The sequence below is a fragment of the Arvicola amphibius genome, chromosome 1 (genome assembly GCF_903992535.2).
Source record: "Arvicola amphibius chromosome 1, mArvAmp1.2, whole genome shotgun sequence".
Classification (NCBI taxonomy): Eukaryota; Metazoa; Chordata; class Mammalia; order Rodentia; family Cricetidae; genus Arvicola; species Arvicola amphibius.
In genome coordinates this window covers 149,533,976-149,550,521 of record NC_052047.1, presented here as the reverse complement: position 1 = coordinate 149,550,521, position 16,546 = coordinate 149,533,976, and the positions used below count along the sequence as shown (strand labels likewise).

The 16,546-nt window shown below is 52.1% G+C and overlaps 1 protein-coding gene across 3 annotated transcripts; it reads right to left on the bottom strand.

Moving 5' to 3' along the window:
• Positions 1 to 1,264: 1,264 nt before the first annotated feature.
• On the bottom strand, positions 1,265 to 12,320 carry Rela (RELA proto-oncogene, NF-kB subunit). 3 transcript variants are annotated; one of them, XM_038314769.1, is made up of 11 exons: positions 12,302 to 12,320; positions 11,337 to 11,363; positions 11,094 to 11,245; positions 10,795 to 10,943; positions 9,867 to 9,958; positions 9,544 to 9,675; positions 8,756 to 8,860; positions 8,382 to 8,594; positions 3,874 to 3,954; positions 3,696 to 3,767; positions 1,265 to 2,534 (listed from the first exon to the last, which is right to left on the bottom strand). In XM_038314769.1, exons 3-11 carry the CDS (start codon positions 11,184 to 11,186, stop codon positions 1,957 to 1,959), a joined length of 1,515 nt encoding a protein of 504 aa, XP_038170697.1. In that variant the 5' UTR covers positions 11,187 to 11,245; positions 11,337 to 11,363; positions 12,302 to 12,320; the 3' UTR covers positions 1,265 to 1,956. The 3 variants fall into 3 exon arrangements, with proteins under 3 accessions (XP_038170697.1, XP_038170688.1, XP_038170707.1); XM_038314760.2 differs by lacking the exon at positions 12,302 to 12,320 and adding an exon at positions 11,932 to 12,224; XM_038314779.1 differs by lacking the exons at positions 9,867 to 9,958; positions 11,337 to 11,363; positions 12,302 to 12,320 and having other exon boundaries at positions 11,094 to 11,221.
• Between the last annotated feature and the right edge of the window lie 4,226 nt (positions 12,321 to 16,546).

Here is a 16,546-nt window from a genome sequence, read left to right as displayed (position 1 = left end):
CTGGATTCTGATCCCAAGACAAACACCAGACCGGCTCTGCCTCAGCTGGCGTTGGGTTTAGCCGGGTCCTTGGGTGGTACACCCTTGCTTCAGGCCCGCCCCTGGGCCCGCCCCCTAAGGGTGTGCACACACCGTTGATGTTAGACCACAGACCTGCTCCCCAACATTTGCTGCCTCCTCGCATCGTCTCCCGCAGGGACCATATATGGACTCTTCACAACAGCCTGTTGTTCCCAGGGGTCTAACTTTTGCAGCACGCCCATCACACACTTAAAAAAAAACTCTCAGACGGGGTTTCCCCCACGAGCACGTTGCCACACCACCCGGCGCTGAGTGCTTCCACAGCGCGTGCGCGTCCAAAAGACTGGCCCTCAAGCCCGTACCACTCATTAGCTGCTACGCGTGCGCAAAACGAAACCGGAAGTATACCCCGCTTTAGCACTTGAGCCTTCGCCTGGCCTTTGTTTAGGTTTGTAAGGCTGTGGGTTAAGGTTATAGAGATCCTCCTGGAACATGGTATCAAAAGTACTGGTACAGGCTTTGGGTTTTTGTTATTTTGAAACAGGGTCTCCCTGTGTAGCCTTTGCTGGTTTTGAACTCACATACCTTCCTGCCTTTGCCTCTGGCGAGATGTGGTCAAAGGAGAGCACCACAAACGAGCCCGGCTTTCGGCGGGGGTGGAGGATGGGGAGGGTTAGAGGCGGAGTGAGCAAGCAGTTTTGAGACCATGGTGCGGGCAACTCAGAAAGTCCTCAAGATGATCTTGAACGGTTCACCAGGATGCAAGGTGGCTGTTTTGTTGTTTTGTTTCAGCCAGAGTTCTTGCCTCAACCTCCCAACTGCTGTGCTGGGTCCTTTTTTTTTTTTTTTTTTTTTTTTTTTTGAAGACAGGGCTTCTCTGTAGCTTTGGAGTCTGCCCTGGAACTAGCTCTTGTAGACCAGGCTGGCCTTGTGCTGGGTTCTTCATCATTCTTCTTCTCAGGACACCTCCCTGGCCAGGCTGTATCTCTGCTGACCTGAACACGTGGGATCTCCATCACTGGGACTCCACCCACAGCTCCTGGCTCCTGCAGGGACTTTTTACAGTGGGAGCCCTGCTCTAGTTGCCCTTACATCTACCAGATGGGATCCAAGGTTTTCAGGGGGCATCCTCAGGTCCCAGGCCTCAAAATAACAGTCCAAAGTCACTTGATCATTTCACCATCTCCCACCCTGAAATGATCAGCAGAGTGCGCTCAGTGTTTGCTGAAAGACAGCGACTCTCTTGCCAGCATGGTAACACATTTATTAGTTCAGAGCTAGAAAGAGCAAGAGTCCAATAGCTTTCTCAGTGAAGACTGTCTTGTGGCTGAGCTTCTAGCCGGCCCTCCTGACTCCACACAATTTGCCCTGCTATTAAGGCACTTAAGAAAAGGGGGAGCAGGGATGTCTCAGACCAAACTCCCTCAGGATCCTGAAGGTGGCCAGCGCTATCCCACCTGTTCCCCTCAGCCACAGCTCGGCATGGAAAGAGCTGGTGGGGCAGGAGCGCCCAGGAGAGAAAAACGGCCCCTCATGTGCTGGTGTCAGGCAGCACCCCACAGGGGCTGCTATTAGGAGCTTTGCTTTGGGTCAACGTTGAGGAAGACTCTTGATAATAAGGCCACAGCTCCAGCATGCCCCTCTCTGGAGAGTGCTAGAACTGGAGGATGGGAGGGGGTCCAGGGCTCCCTACCAAGAGCACAGGAGAAGACTCAGTCCCCCAGCTCCATCCAGAGAAGTTAATGCTTCTGCTTAAGCACCTCCATAAAGAGAGAGTGAGATACTGCCAATAAAAGAATAAAGTTGCCACCCCTAGAAGATATTACCCAAAGAAGTTGGGGGCAGTTGGAGCACGCTCCCCAGAATCTGTAAGTGCTTTGGGAAGGCTTCAATACCCTGAAACCTGGTGCTCTGAGCAGGGCCAACGCCAGCCCCTTAGGAGCTGATCTGACTCAGAAGAGCTGAGAAGTCCACGTCCGCAATAGAGGAGAAGTCTTCATCCCCTGAGAGGCCATTGGGAAGCCCTGAGGTCCCCAGGGGTGTGGGAGCTGGGTCAGGGGGCCTCTGGGAACCTGTCACTAGCCGAGTTATAGCTTCGGGGTACTCCATCAGCATGGGCTCAGCTGTGGGGTGAGGCATGGACGCGCCCTGGCTCAGGAGCTGCTGGAATTCTGAGTTGTCGACAGATGCCAGGTCTGAGAAAACACCCGGGTCTGTGCTGTTGCCAAGCAAGGCCCCCAAGTCCTCATCAGCATCGAACTGCAGGTGTAGCAGGGCTTCGGACAGTGTGCCTTCCCCGGCATGGGTGCTCTTTGGAATGGGTGGGGCCAGGGCTTGGGGAGGACCTGGGGTTAGAACTGAGACAGGGGCTGGGGGCTGAGCCAGAGCTGGTACCATGGCAGAGGATGGTGCCAAGGCCTGATTGGAGATCTGCCCAGATGGTAACACCATGGGGGAAAACTCATCAAAGTTGATGGTGCTGAGGGATGTTGGAAAGGGGTACGGCTGGGGGGCTGGAGGAGAAAGACAGAGGAAAGGTCAGAAAAAGCACTGAAGACATGCATACCCATCCTCCACCACTCAGCCCCTCTCTAGAATGCTTAGACTCAGTTCCTTTCTAGGGAATCAAAAGCTGTACTGGACTGTAGGGTCCACTTCCAAGGGCCACACTGAGGAGTTCTCTGGCTACCGGACTTTGCAAAGCTCTCACCCCTGACCTTTTAAAGTTCTCCTCACGTTAAAGCTGCAAAACCAACCGAGGGGATAAACCCTTGGGCCGTGGGCTTAGTGGTGAGCCACACACTAGAACTCACAACCTATTACTTTTACTGTGCCTGTGAGTGTTCTGCCTGCTTTTACATATGTGCACTCCATGAACGTGGCGCCCTCACAGACCAGAAGGGGCAGAGGATGCTCTAGATCTGGAGTGGCAGACAGCTGTGAGCTACCACATGGTTGCTGAGAACAGAACCTAAGTCCTCCGCAAGGGCAGCCAGTGCTCTTAAGCACTGAGCCATCTCTTCCGCCCCATAACTTACTACTTTTGAGGTGATTCCTTCTTTCTAAATTCTTTCTAAATCCAATCAAGAGCCAAGGGCATGGACCATCCATCTCCAATATCTGCGTCTCGAGGTATCCAAGCCAGGGTTTGTTCAGACCCTTGGCACCGGGCACCGACCCAGGGCCTCGCGCATGCCAGGCCAGCACTCTACCTACCCCTGCTCTTACTCTCTAACTAGAAACAGGGTGCTTGGAGCTGGCCTTAAACTCAACCCTGTAGTCCAGGATGGCCTTGGACCTGGACCCTGACCCTCCTGCTACCCTGAGTAGCTGGCACTGCAGGCTGCCAGCACGAGGTCTGGGCCTAGCTCGGAGTTTAGCTGGATTATGGCTGCATTAACACCCTCAGGAAACTGGTGGTTACTGGGCCACACTTTCAAAGCCTCAAGTTTATCAGTCTGTGCGGAACCCAAGAATCCACACCTGCACTGCTCTCTGGATGATCCTGACAAGAGTCCCACGCCACACCCCTGAGAAGCATGGGTCCTAGGGAGGGTAGCCTTCAGAACTCTGCAGATGAGACCAATGTCTGCTCAGTCCCCTTCCAGACAATATTGCAACTTCAGTTTGAACAAATGTGATCCACATTTAAGTAGGACAAAGGAATTCTTTACCTGGCTTGGGGACAGCTGAGCTTCGAGAAGGCACAGCAATACGCCGTGGTGGAGGCCGGGGTTCAGTAGGCCCTACAGAACAAAAGCTAGGTCAGCTTTAAGACTCCGGGCGTCCTCACTGATGTCTAGAGCTTGGCCTAGCTGTTTACTCCTCCCGCTTGGGTTCTCCCCAGCTTACCATTGAAGGGACTCTTCTTCATGATGCTCTTGAAGGTCTCATAGGTCCTTTTGCGTTTCTCTTCAATCCGGTGGCGATCATCTGGGAAAGCAATATGGATGGTACAGTTTACTCTCCTTAGCTGGGCTCCACTTCTCCCAGGAGCCGGCCTTTCAGGAAGGCAGTGGGGTCATATTTTCCTAAGACCTATTCTCCCAACAATTAAAAAAGGGATGCGTAACTTTCTGAGAAGGGTCTAAATGACTCGTCCCCCGTCCCTTTGGTTTGTTGAGACAGACTCATCATGTAGCCCTGGCTGTCCTGGAACTCACTCTGTAGACCAGGCTGACGGCAAGCTTACCAAGATTTACCTGCCTTTACCTCCAAAGTGCTGGATTAGAGGCCTGCATCACCACAACCAGCCTTGTTGGCTGAATCTTGACCCCTGGGTGATGCTAAGGAAAGGAGCCCTGCTCAGAGGGACAAGCGCCTGTAGCTCACCCGGTCCCCTGAGCATGCGCCTAGGTTCAGAGGGCAACACTGCACCGAGCACCGCAGGCGAGCCTCAGACGCCACATTCAGCTCAGGTTTGACGCTCTCAGACTAGCTAAAGCACCTCGGCTTCATTTCTTCGAAGGGAACGTCACCACTTCTTATCCCTGTCTCTCCATCTGTCTGTCCTGGCACCCAGACTGGAAACTGGAATTACCCTGAACATCACGGCTTCATTTACTCCCCAGTACTAACAACACGACTTGCCAAGCACCCGTCTTCTGCCTTTCCTCCTGGCCACTGGGAATGGGTAAACGCAAGCGGTTTAATCCTCAAAAATGTGACATTAAAAAGTGCCAGGATCCCGTGTCCAACCTTTGGGCTAGTAAGATGCTCAACAGATAAAGGCGCGCTCCGTGGAGGACAGAGAACTGAAAGCCGACTCTGGCCAGTTGTTCTCTGAGCTCTACCTACACTCATGTGCATATACATGCAGCAAAGAAATACTGCAGAACAAAGGAAGTGCTGCCAGGTGTGGGGCACATGTATTCAGAGGCTGGCTAGCCTTGTCTACACAGCAAGTTCCAAGAAGACAGGACTGCATAGTAAGAGCCCGCTTCAAAACAAGACAAAAAGCTGGACATGCCAAGGACGCCTGCACATATGAACAGGGTAAGGACCTGCCGGGGTAGTGAGGCAGGGAGATCTGACTAGAGGTGGTCACGGGAGATGGGTGGTGAGAGTCATGAGTGCTCAACAGCTAAGCACTCCAAGCAGAGGCCAGAGCAACACACACTCTGAGGTGAGGCTGCGTGGTGTGTGCCATAGGCAAAAAGGCCAGGGGGTTGCAGGGTGACCTGGGTAGACAGGGACAGGGGATGTGCTCTTCTACCTCTGCTATCATCCCCTCTGCAAGACACACGCTCCATCACCTTTCCTGAACCAGTGCACTGCCTTCCAAAATTGCCTCCCAGCCTCAGCTTTTTTTCCCCCACCCAAGACAGGGTTTCTTTGTGTATCTCTGGCTGCCCTGGAATTTGCTCTGAAGACCAGGTTAACCTCAAACTAAAGAGATCTGCCTGCCTCTGCCTCCCGAGTGCTGGGATTAAACACATGCATCACCACTGCCCATCAGTCTCTGATTTTTAAAAAACTAATTTATGGAGACTGGGGAAATGGCTCAGTGGTTAGGAACACTGGCTGCTCTTCCAGAGGTCCTGAGTTCAATTCCCAGCAACCACATGGTGGCTCACAACCATCTGTAATGGAATCTAATGCCCTCTTCTGTCATATATACATACATGCAAATAGAACATTCATATACTGGCCGGGCGGTGGTGGCGCACGCCTTTAATCCCAGCACTCGGGAGGCAGAGGCAGGCGGATCTCTGAGTTCGAGGCCAGCCTGGTCTACAAGAGCTAGCTCCAGGACAGGCTCTAGAAACTACAGGGAAACCCTGTCTCGAAAAAACAAAAACAAACAAAAAAAAAAGAACATTCATATACATAAAATACATAAATAAATCTTTTAAAAAAACATCTAAAAAATTTAGCTGGGTGGTGGCAGTAAATGTCTTTAATCCCAGCACTTAGGAGGCAGAGGCAAGCAGATCTCTGTGAGTTTGAGGCCAGCCTGGTCTACAGAGTGAGTTCCAGGGCTACACAGAGAAACCCTGTCTTGAAACAAACAAACAAACAACCAATTTATTACATTTAGTGTGTGCGTGCGATCATAGCAAGAGTGAAGTCAGAGGCCGGGCGATGGTGGCGCACGCCTTTAATTCCAGCACTCAGGAGGCAGAGGCAGGCGGATCTCTGTGAGTTCGAGACCAGCCTGGTCTACAGAGCTAGTTCCAGGACAGGCACCAAAGCCACAGAGAAACCCTGTCTTGAAAAACCAAAAAAAAAAAAAAAAAAAAAGAGTGAAGTCAGAGGACAACTTGCAAGAGTCAATCATCTCCTCCCATCATGTGGATCAAAGTCAGGTCATCAAGCTTGGTGGCAGGTGTTTTTACTCAGAGCATCTTGTCAGCTCTCTTTTTCTTTTTTGAGACAAGAGCTCCTGTAACTTGGATGGCCTCAAGCTCACCAAGTCGTTACAGATGACCTTGAACTTCTGTTCCTCCTGCCTCTACCACCCCAGTGCTGGGATCATAAACACGCACAAGTAGCACCTGGTTTAAGAGATAGGTGGGGCCAGGCAGTGGTGGTGGTGCACACCTTTAATCCCAGCACTCGGGAGGCAGAGGCAGGCAGATCTCTGAGTTCGAGGACAACCTGGTCTCTAAGAGCGAGATCCAAGACAGCTAGAGCAACACAGAGAAATCCTGTCCCAAAAAAGTCTTCCCCCCAAAATTTAGCTATTTACTTTATGTGCATGGTGTCTTGTCAGCATGTATGTCTGTGCACCATGTGCATGCCTGGTGCCCTTGGAAGCCCTGGGACTGGATTACATGGTTGTGGGCTTACGTATATGTGCCAAAATTATAAACCTGGGTTCACTGCAAGAGTAGCCAGTGCTCCAGCTCCTCCCCCTCTCTCTTAATGGGCCCTGATTGTGCACTAAGCCTTGAGCAAAATGAAGCTGGGTTATATGGTAGTGACAAAATCCACAAAGCCAAGTGACCTTGGTCCACGCGCACCTACTGCCTCTACTGCTAGTGCATTCAGCTAAACCTTTCCCCTCAGAAGGCGATGAGAGAGTAAAGCCAAGTCATTTAAGGAAATGCTCACAGCAAGGGCAGACAAAATAGAGCTGAATAAGTTGGGTGTCACTGTTAAATATGAAATGGATTCTGACTATAATTATATGTTGCTTAAGAATGGGAACACATCTTAAGACATGTTTGGCAAATCTGTCATTGTATGAACATCTATTTTATTATTACCATTTGTGTGTATGTGGTGCATGTACATGTTCATGTATGTGTATGCATGTGTGTGCAGATGTGTCCATAAGCATGTCAAGGCCAAGGCTCAATACTGGCTGTCTTCTTCTACCACTCTCCACCATATTTTTTAAGAATTACTTATGTGCATTGCCTGTCTGTCTGCTTGTATGTGTGTGCACCATGTGCAAAGAAGAGTGTCAGGTCCCCTGGAACTAGACAGGGATGGCTATAAGTCACCATGGCTACTGGGAATGAAGCCTGGGTTCTCGGGAAGAACAGCATGTGCTCTGAACCACTGAGCCACCTCTTCAGCCCCACCCACCTTTTTATTTATTTGAGACAAGATCTCACTCTATAGCCCTGGCTGGCCTGGAACTTGTTATGTAGACCAGGTGGCCTTGAACTCACAGAGATCCGCCTGTCTTTGCCCACCAGTGCTGGGATGTGAGCTGCCATGTCCAGTCCACTTTATTTTTGAGACAGGACATCCTGCTGCCTCTGGAGCACCTTGATCTGCAAGGCTGGCCAGACAAGTAGCTCTACACCGTCTGTCTCCACACCACCGCACACGGGTTACACATGCGTGCTGATGCCCCAGCTCATTATTAGCATTTTAAAGTATACTTACACAAACCAAGACATCTATGTCATTAGACAGTGTAGTCCTCCCCACTCCCACCCCCAAGACAGGGTTTCTCTGTGTAGCCTTGGCTGTCTTGGAACTAGCTTTACAGACCAGGCTGACCTCAAACTCAGAGATCCATTTCAAGAGTTGGGATTAAAGGTGTGAGCCACTACTGCCTGGCTAGACAATGTGGTCTTATGTGATCACCATGGTACATGTGATCTGTCTTTGACAGAAATATTATGTGCAATAAATACAGTATATATAAATCTTAGTGCTAGCCGGGCAGTAGTGGCGTGCTCGGGAGGCAGAGGTAGACAGATCCCCGTGAGTTCAAAGCCAGTCTGTTCTACAGAGTGAGTTCCAGGACAGCCAGAGCTACACAGAGAGACCTTATCTCAAGCTCCATCCCCCTCCCCGCTGAAAAAAAAAAATCCTAAGTGCTGTCCCAGACATCCAGCCCTGGTCTTTCTCCTAGCTGAAGTGCAGAAGCCTCGGTACTACCCTCCCAAGCTTCACACCTGTGTCTGGCAAGTACTGGAACTCCATGGGCTCACTGAGCTCCCGATCAGAAGGCCGCCGAAGCTGCATGGAGACGCGCACAGGAGCCTGCAGGCTGGGGTCAGCATATGGAGGAGTCCGGAACACAATGGCCACTTGCCGGTGCACATCAGCTTGAGAAAAGGAGCCTCGGGCCTCCCAGCCTGGTCCGGTGAAATACACCTCAATGTCTTCTGCAGGAGACAGCAGCAGCATGGGTTAGTATGTCTGAACTCCAACAGACCTCGGTCCCCAACTCCTGATGCTCTTTCCCTGAGACATCACCCTGCTTCCCCTGAAGCCACTGAGGTCCCTGGCATCCTCACCCCGCCCCTCTGCAGAGCCCAGTTCGTACCTTTCTGCACCTTGTCACACAGCAAGAAGATCTCATCGCCACCAAGGCAGCTCCCAGAGTTTCGGTTTACTCTGCAGATCTTGAGCTCAGCAGTGTTGGGGGCACCTGAGGGCGTGACAAGAAGAAAACCCTGAACCCTGAGAGGGCTCCCCGGTACCCCATAGATGTCGTCTCCCAGTTTGCTGACCACCCTTCTGCAGATGGTTCCCATCCGCTCTTCACCCCAAACAATTCAGAAACTGCCTCCTGCTGCGTGTGGAGCGCAGTTCCAGCCGGAGCAACAGAGTGACACAGAGCTGTGCTTTCCTTCCCAGACCTCACAGTCAAAGGAGACAATCTGACCTCGCACTGTCAGCTTTTGCTTCACCTCTACCTTGGCAAGGAGTCCTTCCCTCCTCACTCCAGTTTATACTGGTTTCAGGTCCTTGGGGACTCTAAAGGCCTTTTATTTTCAATTACCCTAATGCTTATTGAGACTGCAATCCATCAGTGTCAGCCCAGGTAAGCGGAGAGCTTCCCGTGAGCTGCTATTGTTGCATTATCTCAGTTCCTGGGAGTTTGCTTCCTAGACTCCTGCCCACAGTCCTGGCAGGCCAGCATCTCAGCACAAGATGTGGACAACAGCCACTTCCCATCAGGCTCCAGCTGAGGGAGGCTCTGTCTCTCTGCCCTATCCCGGGCCAGCACCACTGGCCTAAAGGAAGTGGAGCTCTTCTGGCAGGCCCCACCCACCCCAGCCCGCGCTCTCCCCAGGCCCTCCCTTCCCTTTACTGGAGCTGGCCACTCACGGTTATCAAAAATAGGATGAGAGAGGACAGGAGTCAGGCGGAGGGGCCTGCCTGATGGGTCCCGCACTGTCACCTGGAAGCAGAGGCGCACGGCATTCAGGTCATAGTCCCCACGCTGCTCCTCTATGGGAACTGTCAGAAAAACAGAGGTGGGGAGTCACTAACTCGGCTGTAACAGAAGACGAGCCCTCTCTAGGCCTGACTCTCGATGGTAAAATGGATGTGTGCCAAACTGGCAGCAAGATTCCACTTATCCTGTCTGCCTGGCCATGGAGGGAGACGAGGGAGGCACAGGGAAGGTGATGGAGTTGCTTTGCTCCTACCTTGAAAGGGGTTATTGTTGGTCTGGATGCGCTGGCTGATGGCTTGCTCCAGGTCTCGCTTCTTCACACACTGGATCCCCAGGTTCTGGAAGCTATGGTGTCGCGGGCATCAGTTTTTTCCCTTCCCACTCCCGGGTCACAGATCTACGCCTCACACCCTCTATTGCCTTACCACTGTGCTGCAGTGAAACCCACTCGTACCCACCGGCAAGCTTCTGTGGACCTGGCCAATGTGAGCCAAGCCACTGTCCTACCTCAGCCACAGGGGGCGTCTTTCCCCATTCCTAAGCACACTAAACCTATTCCTTCTTGTGCATGGAATGTTCTTTTGGACTTGCCTGGTTTTCGCACCATTTTAGCAGAGGGGCTTTTTGTAACCTTCCAGCCCAAAGTCATGACATGGTGGTACATGCCTGTTATCCTTGGGGTTGAGAGGAAGAGGCAGGTTAAATCTAACGAGTTCAAGACCAGCTTGGGCTATGAGACTCTGATTCCAAGTAACGAGGCCAGCCTCCTCCTTCCAGTTTATTACTATGTTTTCTTTTCCTCATAGAAATTATTCTTCTCTAGCAGTACCATGTCTATCTGTACAATTATTTATTGCCTCGTTTGCCAGCTGATATTTAAGCTCCAGGAGAGTCCGTTATGGGTATCTTTCTTATAGGGACTGGCTGGTCCAGCCACAAAGGTCTGTGGCTCCAAGGAGATAAGCTCGTCTTTATCCCATGGAGTTCCTGTCTGTTAAAGGATTTAAGAGAAAGGAGGTCCTGCTGGCAGAGCTGGGAACAGAGCAAGGACGCAGAATTCTGCCTGTGTCTTGAAAGGGGTAACATTGTAACAGCTGCCTGGCCCCGAGCCTGCTCCCACCCTGCCTCCTATCCTGACGTCACCCTGACTTCACCCCAGCCCTGACCTGCACAGGACTCACCTGTGGATGCAGCGGTCTGGGCAGAGCTCGGCCTCGTAGAAGCCATCCCGGCAGTCCTTCCCCACAAGTTCATGTGGATGCGGCCGATGAGGTGGGTCCTTGGTGACCAGGGAGATGCGAACTGTTCCTGGTCCTGTGTAGCCATTGATCTGTCCAAAGTACAGAGTACTCTAGGGGCCAGCAATGCCAAACCTGGCTCCTAGACGCGGGGCACGGTGGCAAGGAGGCAAGTCTGCTGGGGCTCCACGGTGCCTTCCCCCATCAGTCTCTAGCTCAGGGCCCTGGGGGCTGGTGCCTACCTTGATGGTGGGATGCGTCTTGGTGGTATCTGTGCTTCTCTCTCCAGGGATACTGCCTGCTGAGCGACCCTCGCACTTGTAGCGGAAGCGCATGCCCCGCTGCTTGGGCTGCTCGATGATCTCCACATAGGGCCCAGAAGCCTGGGTTGGCTCTGTGGGTGACACAACCAGCCATTGGCTGCTGCCCCTGTGACCCCTACTCCAGGACAGTCCCTACCCACTGAGGAACGATGGTCCACTTACCCGAGGGGAAGATGAGGGGAAACAGATCTGAAAAGTTAAGACACATTGTCAGTAAACTCTGTTGCCCGTCCTCACCAGGAAAGGCATGACAGAGCCAAGATCCCACAACCTGCTCTGAAAGAGGCAGGGCAAAGAAGACAGCAGCATCTCTCCACTAGAGAAAAGGGGAATAGAGGCATTCCTCTACCCGGGGAAACTGAGTCAGTGCCCATTTTCAAGGAACACTGAGAAAGGATATCACCCCCTCTCTTCTACAGGAGAAACTGAGTCGGATACTTTCTCCTTTACAAGGAAAGGAAGCCAGAACCAATCGCATCGACACGGATGGGGGGCGCCGAGGAAACTGTTTGTCAAAGGTCACCCGCACTCTCACCCAGGAAGGACACTGAGTCAAGGCGCCCTCCACAGAGAGGGGCAACTGAGTCAGACCCCTCGCAGCCCGCCCCGCCCCGCCCCGTGCCACCATCCGGCCTGCGGCTCCCTGCGCAGCACCCCGCGGCGCAGAAAGGGGAGGAAGACGGCGCAAGGGGGGGCTCCCGCCGCGGTATCCGGGGCTCGAGGGCAGCCACCTCGTGGGGCCAGAGGGCCGCCTCACCGTCCATGGCCGGGGTCCCGGGGGCGGGGCCGGGGTCGCAGCTGAGCCCGCGGCGCGTTAAAGCGAAGCCATTCGCCAGAGGCGGAAATGCGCGGCGCGCGCCTGCCGTCGCGTCACTGCCCGGAATCCGGCCGCGCCTGCGCGCTGCGCCGCCGCCACCGACGCGCGTGGGGGCCCGGAGCAGGTGTGCCGCTCTCGCAGGGCACGGGAGGTGTGCGGCGCTCAGGCGGGGACACCGGGGGCGCGACCGGAGGGCGCCGAGGCTGTTCGTCCCGAGGCCCGCCCGGCTGCAAGGCCGCTCCCGGGGCTGCGCGGCGCTGCTCGCTCGAGGTCCCGGCCCCGCCTGGAGGGCGGGCCCACGATTACTCACTCTGTTTTTAGGGGATTTCGGGTCCTGTTCCCCGCCCCGCTCTGATCGCAGGAGTTTGGTGATGTCACCCAGGCCGGGTCTGGAGCAGAGCCAGGGTTGCTGGCAGGCTGCGGCCGTTCGCCGTGCGCAGGGAGAGGCCCAGGCCTACTGCGCCCGCCGAGGCCGGTGACTGAATTCCACACGCTTTCCTAACCGTGCCAGGCCTTCTGGGGACCGCGGCGCGTTGTAGGCCATATGTTCCCCAACCTAGATCCATCTGCGCGCAGGAACCGAGGAGCCCGTGCTCCGCAGAGCCCGCTTCTCCGAGGAGCGACTGAGGCCGTGGGGTGGGAGTCACCCTGAGGGCCGGACACCTGTGCCACTCTAAACAGTTGATTTAAGAGTCCCGGAGGGCAGTGACTGCTGGAAGACGCCCGGGGTCAAACCGCAGGGCTTGTCTCTGCAGACAGGTGCCGGGACTAAGGTTTGGACCCTTAGGGATCTCCAGAACTAGCAAGGGTCACACCTTTCTTGCGCATTCCCCGAAGGCCTCCCTCTTGGGCCCAGGCTCAGGTGATGAAGGCTTTTGCAGGGTGCGAAAATTACCACCTAGGTGTGCTGGGTGAGTGTGGGGACCCGGGCTGGAGTACTCTGCACCTCAGGTTGCTTCCGTGGTGCCAGAATGAGAAGGCTTCAGCACATGGAGAAAGACTTATTTTCTCTGAATTCATTCTAAATTAGGAAATCATGTGGGAATTGGAAAAGATTGGAAATTCTGACTTGCTTTCCCAGGCTCTGAAAAAAACAGGAAGACAGAAGTGAAAATAGCCCCTCCCCCTCACCAGTTTCTCACTTGGCGAAGATTAGAAAAGGCAGTTTGCTGTTTTGCGGGGGTGGACTTCAAGGCGACAGAATGAATTATGACTTCTGATTAATGGCACACAGTCATCATTGATCCTTGCATGTATCGCTTTGAAAAACTGACACATAGCTTAAGTAAAAAAGCGGATACAGTGTAGTTACAGAAAAGTAAGGGCTGGGGTGGCAACTCAGTAGAGTGCTTGCTCGGCTTTCGGGAAGCCCAGTTTGATCCCTAACTCCATGATGTGCCTACCAGTAATCCCAGAACTCACAGGATCAGAAGTTCAAGGTCATCCTCTCCTACACGTGGAGTTTGAAACCCTCCAGAGCTACACAAGAGCTACATCACATCCTGACCTCTCTGAAAAAAGATGCCTACAAGCAAGAGAGATGGCCCAGTAGTTAAGAGTCCATACTGCTCTTACAGAGGACCAGAGTTCAGTAATCAGCATCCACCTGGAGCAACTCCCAGCTGTAACTCCAGCTTCCGGAGACCCCACACCCTTTTCTGTACTCACATGTACACATACATGTACACATACCCACACACAGATGCACATATATACATAATTAAAAATAAATCTAATTGGGCTTAGTAGCACAGGCCTTTAATCCCAGCACTCTGGAGGCAGAGGCAGGAGGATCTCCGAGTTCGAGGTCAGTGTAGTTTAGTCTATATAGCAACATTCCAAGATAGCAAGGGCTGCACAGACCCTGTCTCAAAACAAAAGAAAGAAAAGAAAAGAAGCTTTGTTTACATAGGGAGTTCTGGACCAGCCAGGACTACACAGTGAAACTCTGTCTCGATAGGGGAAGAGACCCAGGAGTACAGTTCAGGGCTATAGCACCTTGCTCGCCTAGCCTGCAAGGGACCCTGGTTTCCATCCAACACTCCAGAAAAAGTCAAGAAAACAAAGGGAATATATAGGACACTCATTTCCACAATTATACCTTCACTGTCTATTTCTTTTTAATCTTTTGAGTTCAGGCTCCTCCCATGCAGATTTCTCAATTTTAAAGAAAAGCCTATCCACATAGACACATCTGTGTAGGTGCATACTACAGTCACGTGGAGGCCATCTACATACCCACGTCTGTGTAGGAGCATACTACAGTCACGTGGAGGCCACAGGACAACTTGCCAGAGTCAGTTCAATTCTTTCATCATGTGGATCCTGGGGAATCAAAAAGACCATCAGGTTCAGTGGAAGGTGACAGGCACCTTTTTTTCTTTCTTTTTTTGGGGCGGGGGAGTTGGTTTCGAGACAAGGTTTCTCTGTGTAGCCTTGGCTGTCCTGGAACTCACTATGTACACCAGGCTGGCCTTGAACTCACAGAGATCGGCTTACCTCTGCCTTCTGAGTGCTGAGATTGAAGGCTTTCACCACTACTGCCCAGTGACAGGTGCCTTTCTAATCCTCTGAGCCACCTCAGCCTGTTTTGTTTTGTTTTGTTTTGTTTTGTCTTGCTATGAACCTTGGGCTGTGACCTGAGACTTCTGCTATTTCTCTTGCCCCAGGCTGCGATTATAGACATGGCCAACACAACCAATACTGCTTATTTGATTTTTTGTTTTTTTCCTGTCACACATTATCAAAGTTCATCTGTCTTAAAGTTCACTCATTACCTGTCCTCAAAAGGGGGTACTTTTTGAGAAAGGGTCTCAATTGTGTATCCTTGACTAGCCTGGAATTTGCTGTGGACACAAGGCTGGCCTTGAGCTCAAACATCTGCCTGCCTCGACCTGCCTCAGCCTCCCGAGTACTAGGATTAGAGACACACACCACCACAAGCAGCACAAATTACTTACTAATTTAGTTATCTACTTATTTACAGTTGATTATTACTGAGTGCCTATGCCGTATAAGCACGTACAGGTCAGAGGCCAGCTCTGTGCAGCCAGCTTCTCCTCCCATCGCTGTGGATTCTGGGGATGGACGGTAGGTCGCTGGGTGTGCAGCAAGCTTTCACCCGCTGAGGCGTCTCACAAGCTGCACATTCGGTTCTCAGAGGAGTGGAGTTTGAGAGTGAGGAGAAAAGAAATCCCAAAGGCAGAGAAGTGTGGAATAGAAAATACAGCATTCGCTGTTCGGAAAGGAGTAGAGAAGTCACCTCCATGTGCTAAACACAGAAACCCAAAGATTATGGTGTTCCCTCAAAGGGCTGAGGACTACTCCGGTGTGGGACTCGGGATACAGGATGCAGTCTTTGTTTCTGGGTGGGCCCTAGATGTAGGTACACTCCACATTCACTCAGATGAAGCAGAACAATGGCCACTAAATCCATGGTGAGCACTGCCCTGGACTTCTGATCCTCCTTCCTCCATCTCTCTAGCACTAAAATTTCAACCCCAGAAACCCTATGGCGGAACCTCCACAAGCCTGGGCAGGCATCCTCCCCAACCACTAAATAAATAAGAAATAAATCTAATGAATGCACATGTTCAAACAATTTATTGTGCTTTAGTTGATAATAAAGTTCAAATTGTTCACTGTTGGCCAGCGAAGCCCTCTTCAGGTAGGCTCTTCAGCCCCGTCGGCATTATCCTGGAAACCTGGTGTGAAATACTGTTCCCAGACTCATTTGGTAAATTTTCTGCCCAGATCTGGAATGACTTTCCCCAGTCCTAATTCTTTTTATGGGAAACATAAAGGCAAGAACATGAGAGCTATGGCTTTTTTTTTTTTTTTGCTACTGGTTAATCATAGAGCTTTCAGTTAGAGAATATTTTCTCTTATTTTAGTTATTCTTTTTGAGACAGAGTCTCTGTTATGTTTTGTTTTGTTTTCTGTATGTTTTGGAGACAGGTTTTTTTTTTTTTTTTTTTTTTTTCGAGACAGGGTTTCTCTGTGGCTTTGGAGCCTGTCCTGGAACTAGCTCTTGTAGACCAGGCTGGTCTCGAACTCACAGAGATCCGCCTGCCTCTGCCTCCCGAGTGCTGGGATTAAAGGCGTGCGCCACCACCGCCCGGCTGGAGACAGGGTTTTTCTGTGTAGCCCAGGCTGTCCTGGAACTCACTCTGTAGACCAGGCTGGCCTCGAACTCAGAGATCCACCTGCCTTTGCCTCCTGAGTGCTGGGATTAAAGGCGTGACCACCACTGTCCAGTCCGAGACAGAGTCTCATGTACATGTTTGTGTGAATTTGTGGGTAGCATGCAGGTGCCTGTAGAGTCCAAAAGAGGACGATAGATTCCCTCAGAGCTGCAATTACAGTCAGCTGTGAGCTGTGAGATGCCAGATGTGGGTGCTAGGACCCAACTGGGATCCTCTGCAAGAACAATCCCTGTTCTTAACTGCTGAGCCCCTGCTTCATCCCTTAAGGTTAGTGAGGGTGAGTGTGGACCAATGCGGTGGCTCAATAGGTCAGTCAGAACTTGCTGCCAAGCCTGGATGAGTCTGATGCC

Excerpts from the sequence above, each read along its gene's own strand:
- Rela (XM_038314760.2), bottom strand. Across the intron at positions 9,959-10,794 it reads CCAGACCGCTGCATCCACAG|CTTCCAGAACCTGGGGATCC; the intron begins GTGAGTCCTGTG and ends GCGACACCATAG. Across the intron at positions 8,861-9,543 it reads TCATCCTATTTTTGATAACC|GTGCCCCCAACACTGCTGAG; the intron begins GTGAGTGGCCAG and ends TCACGCCCTCAG.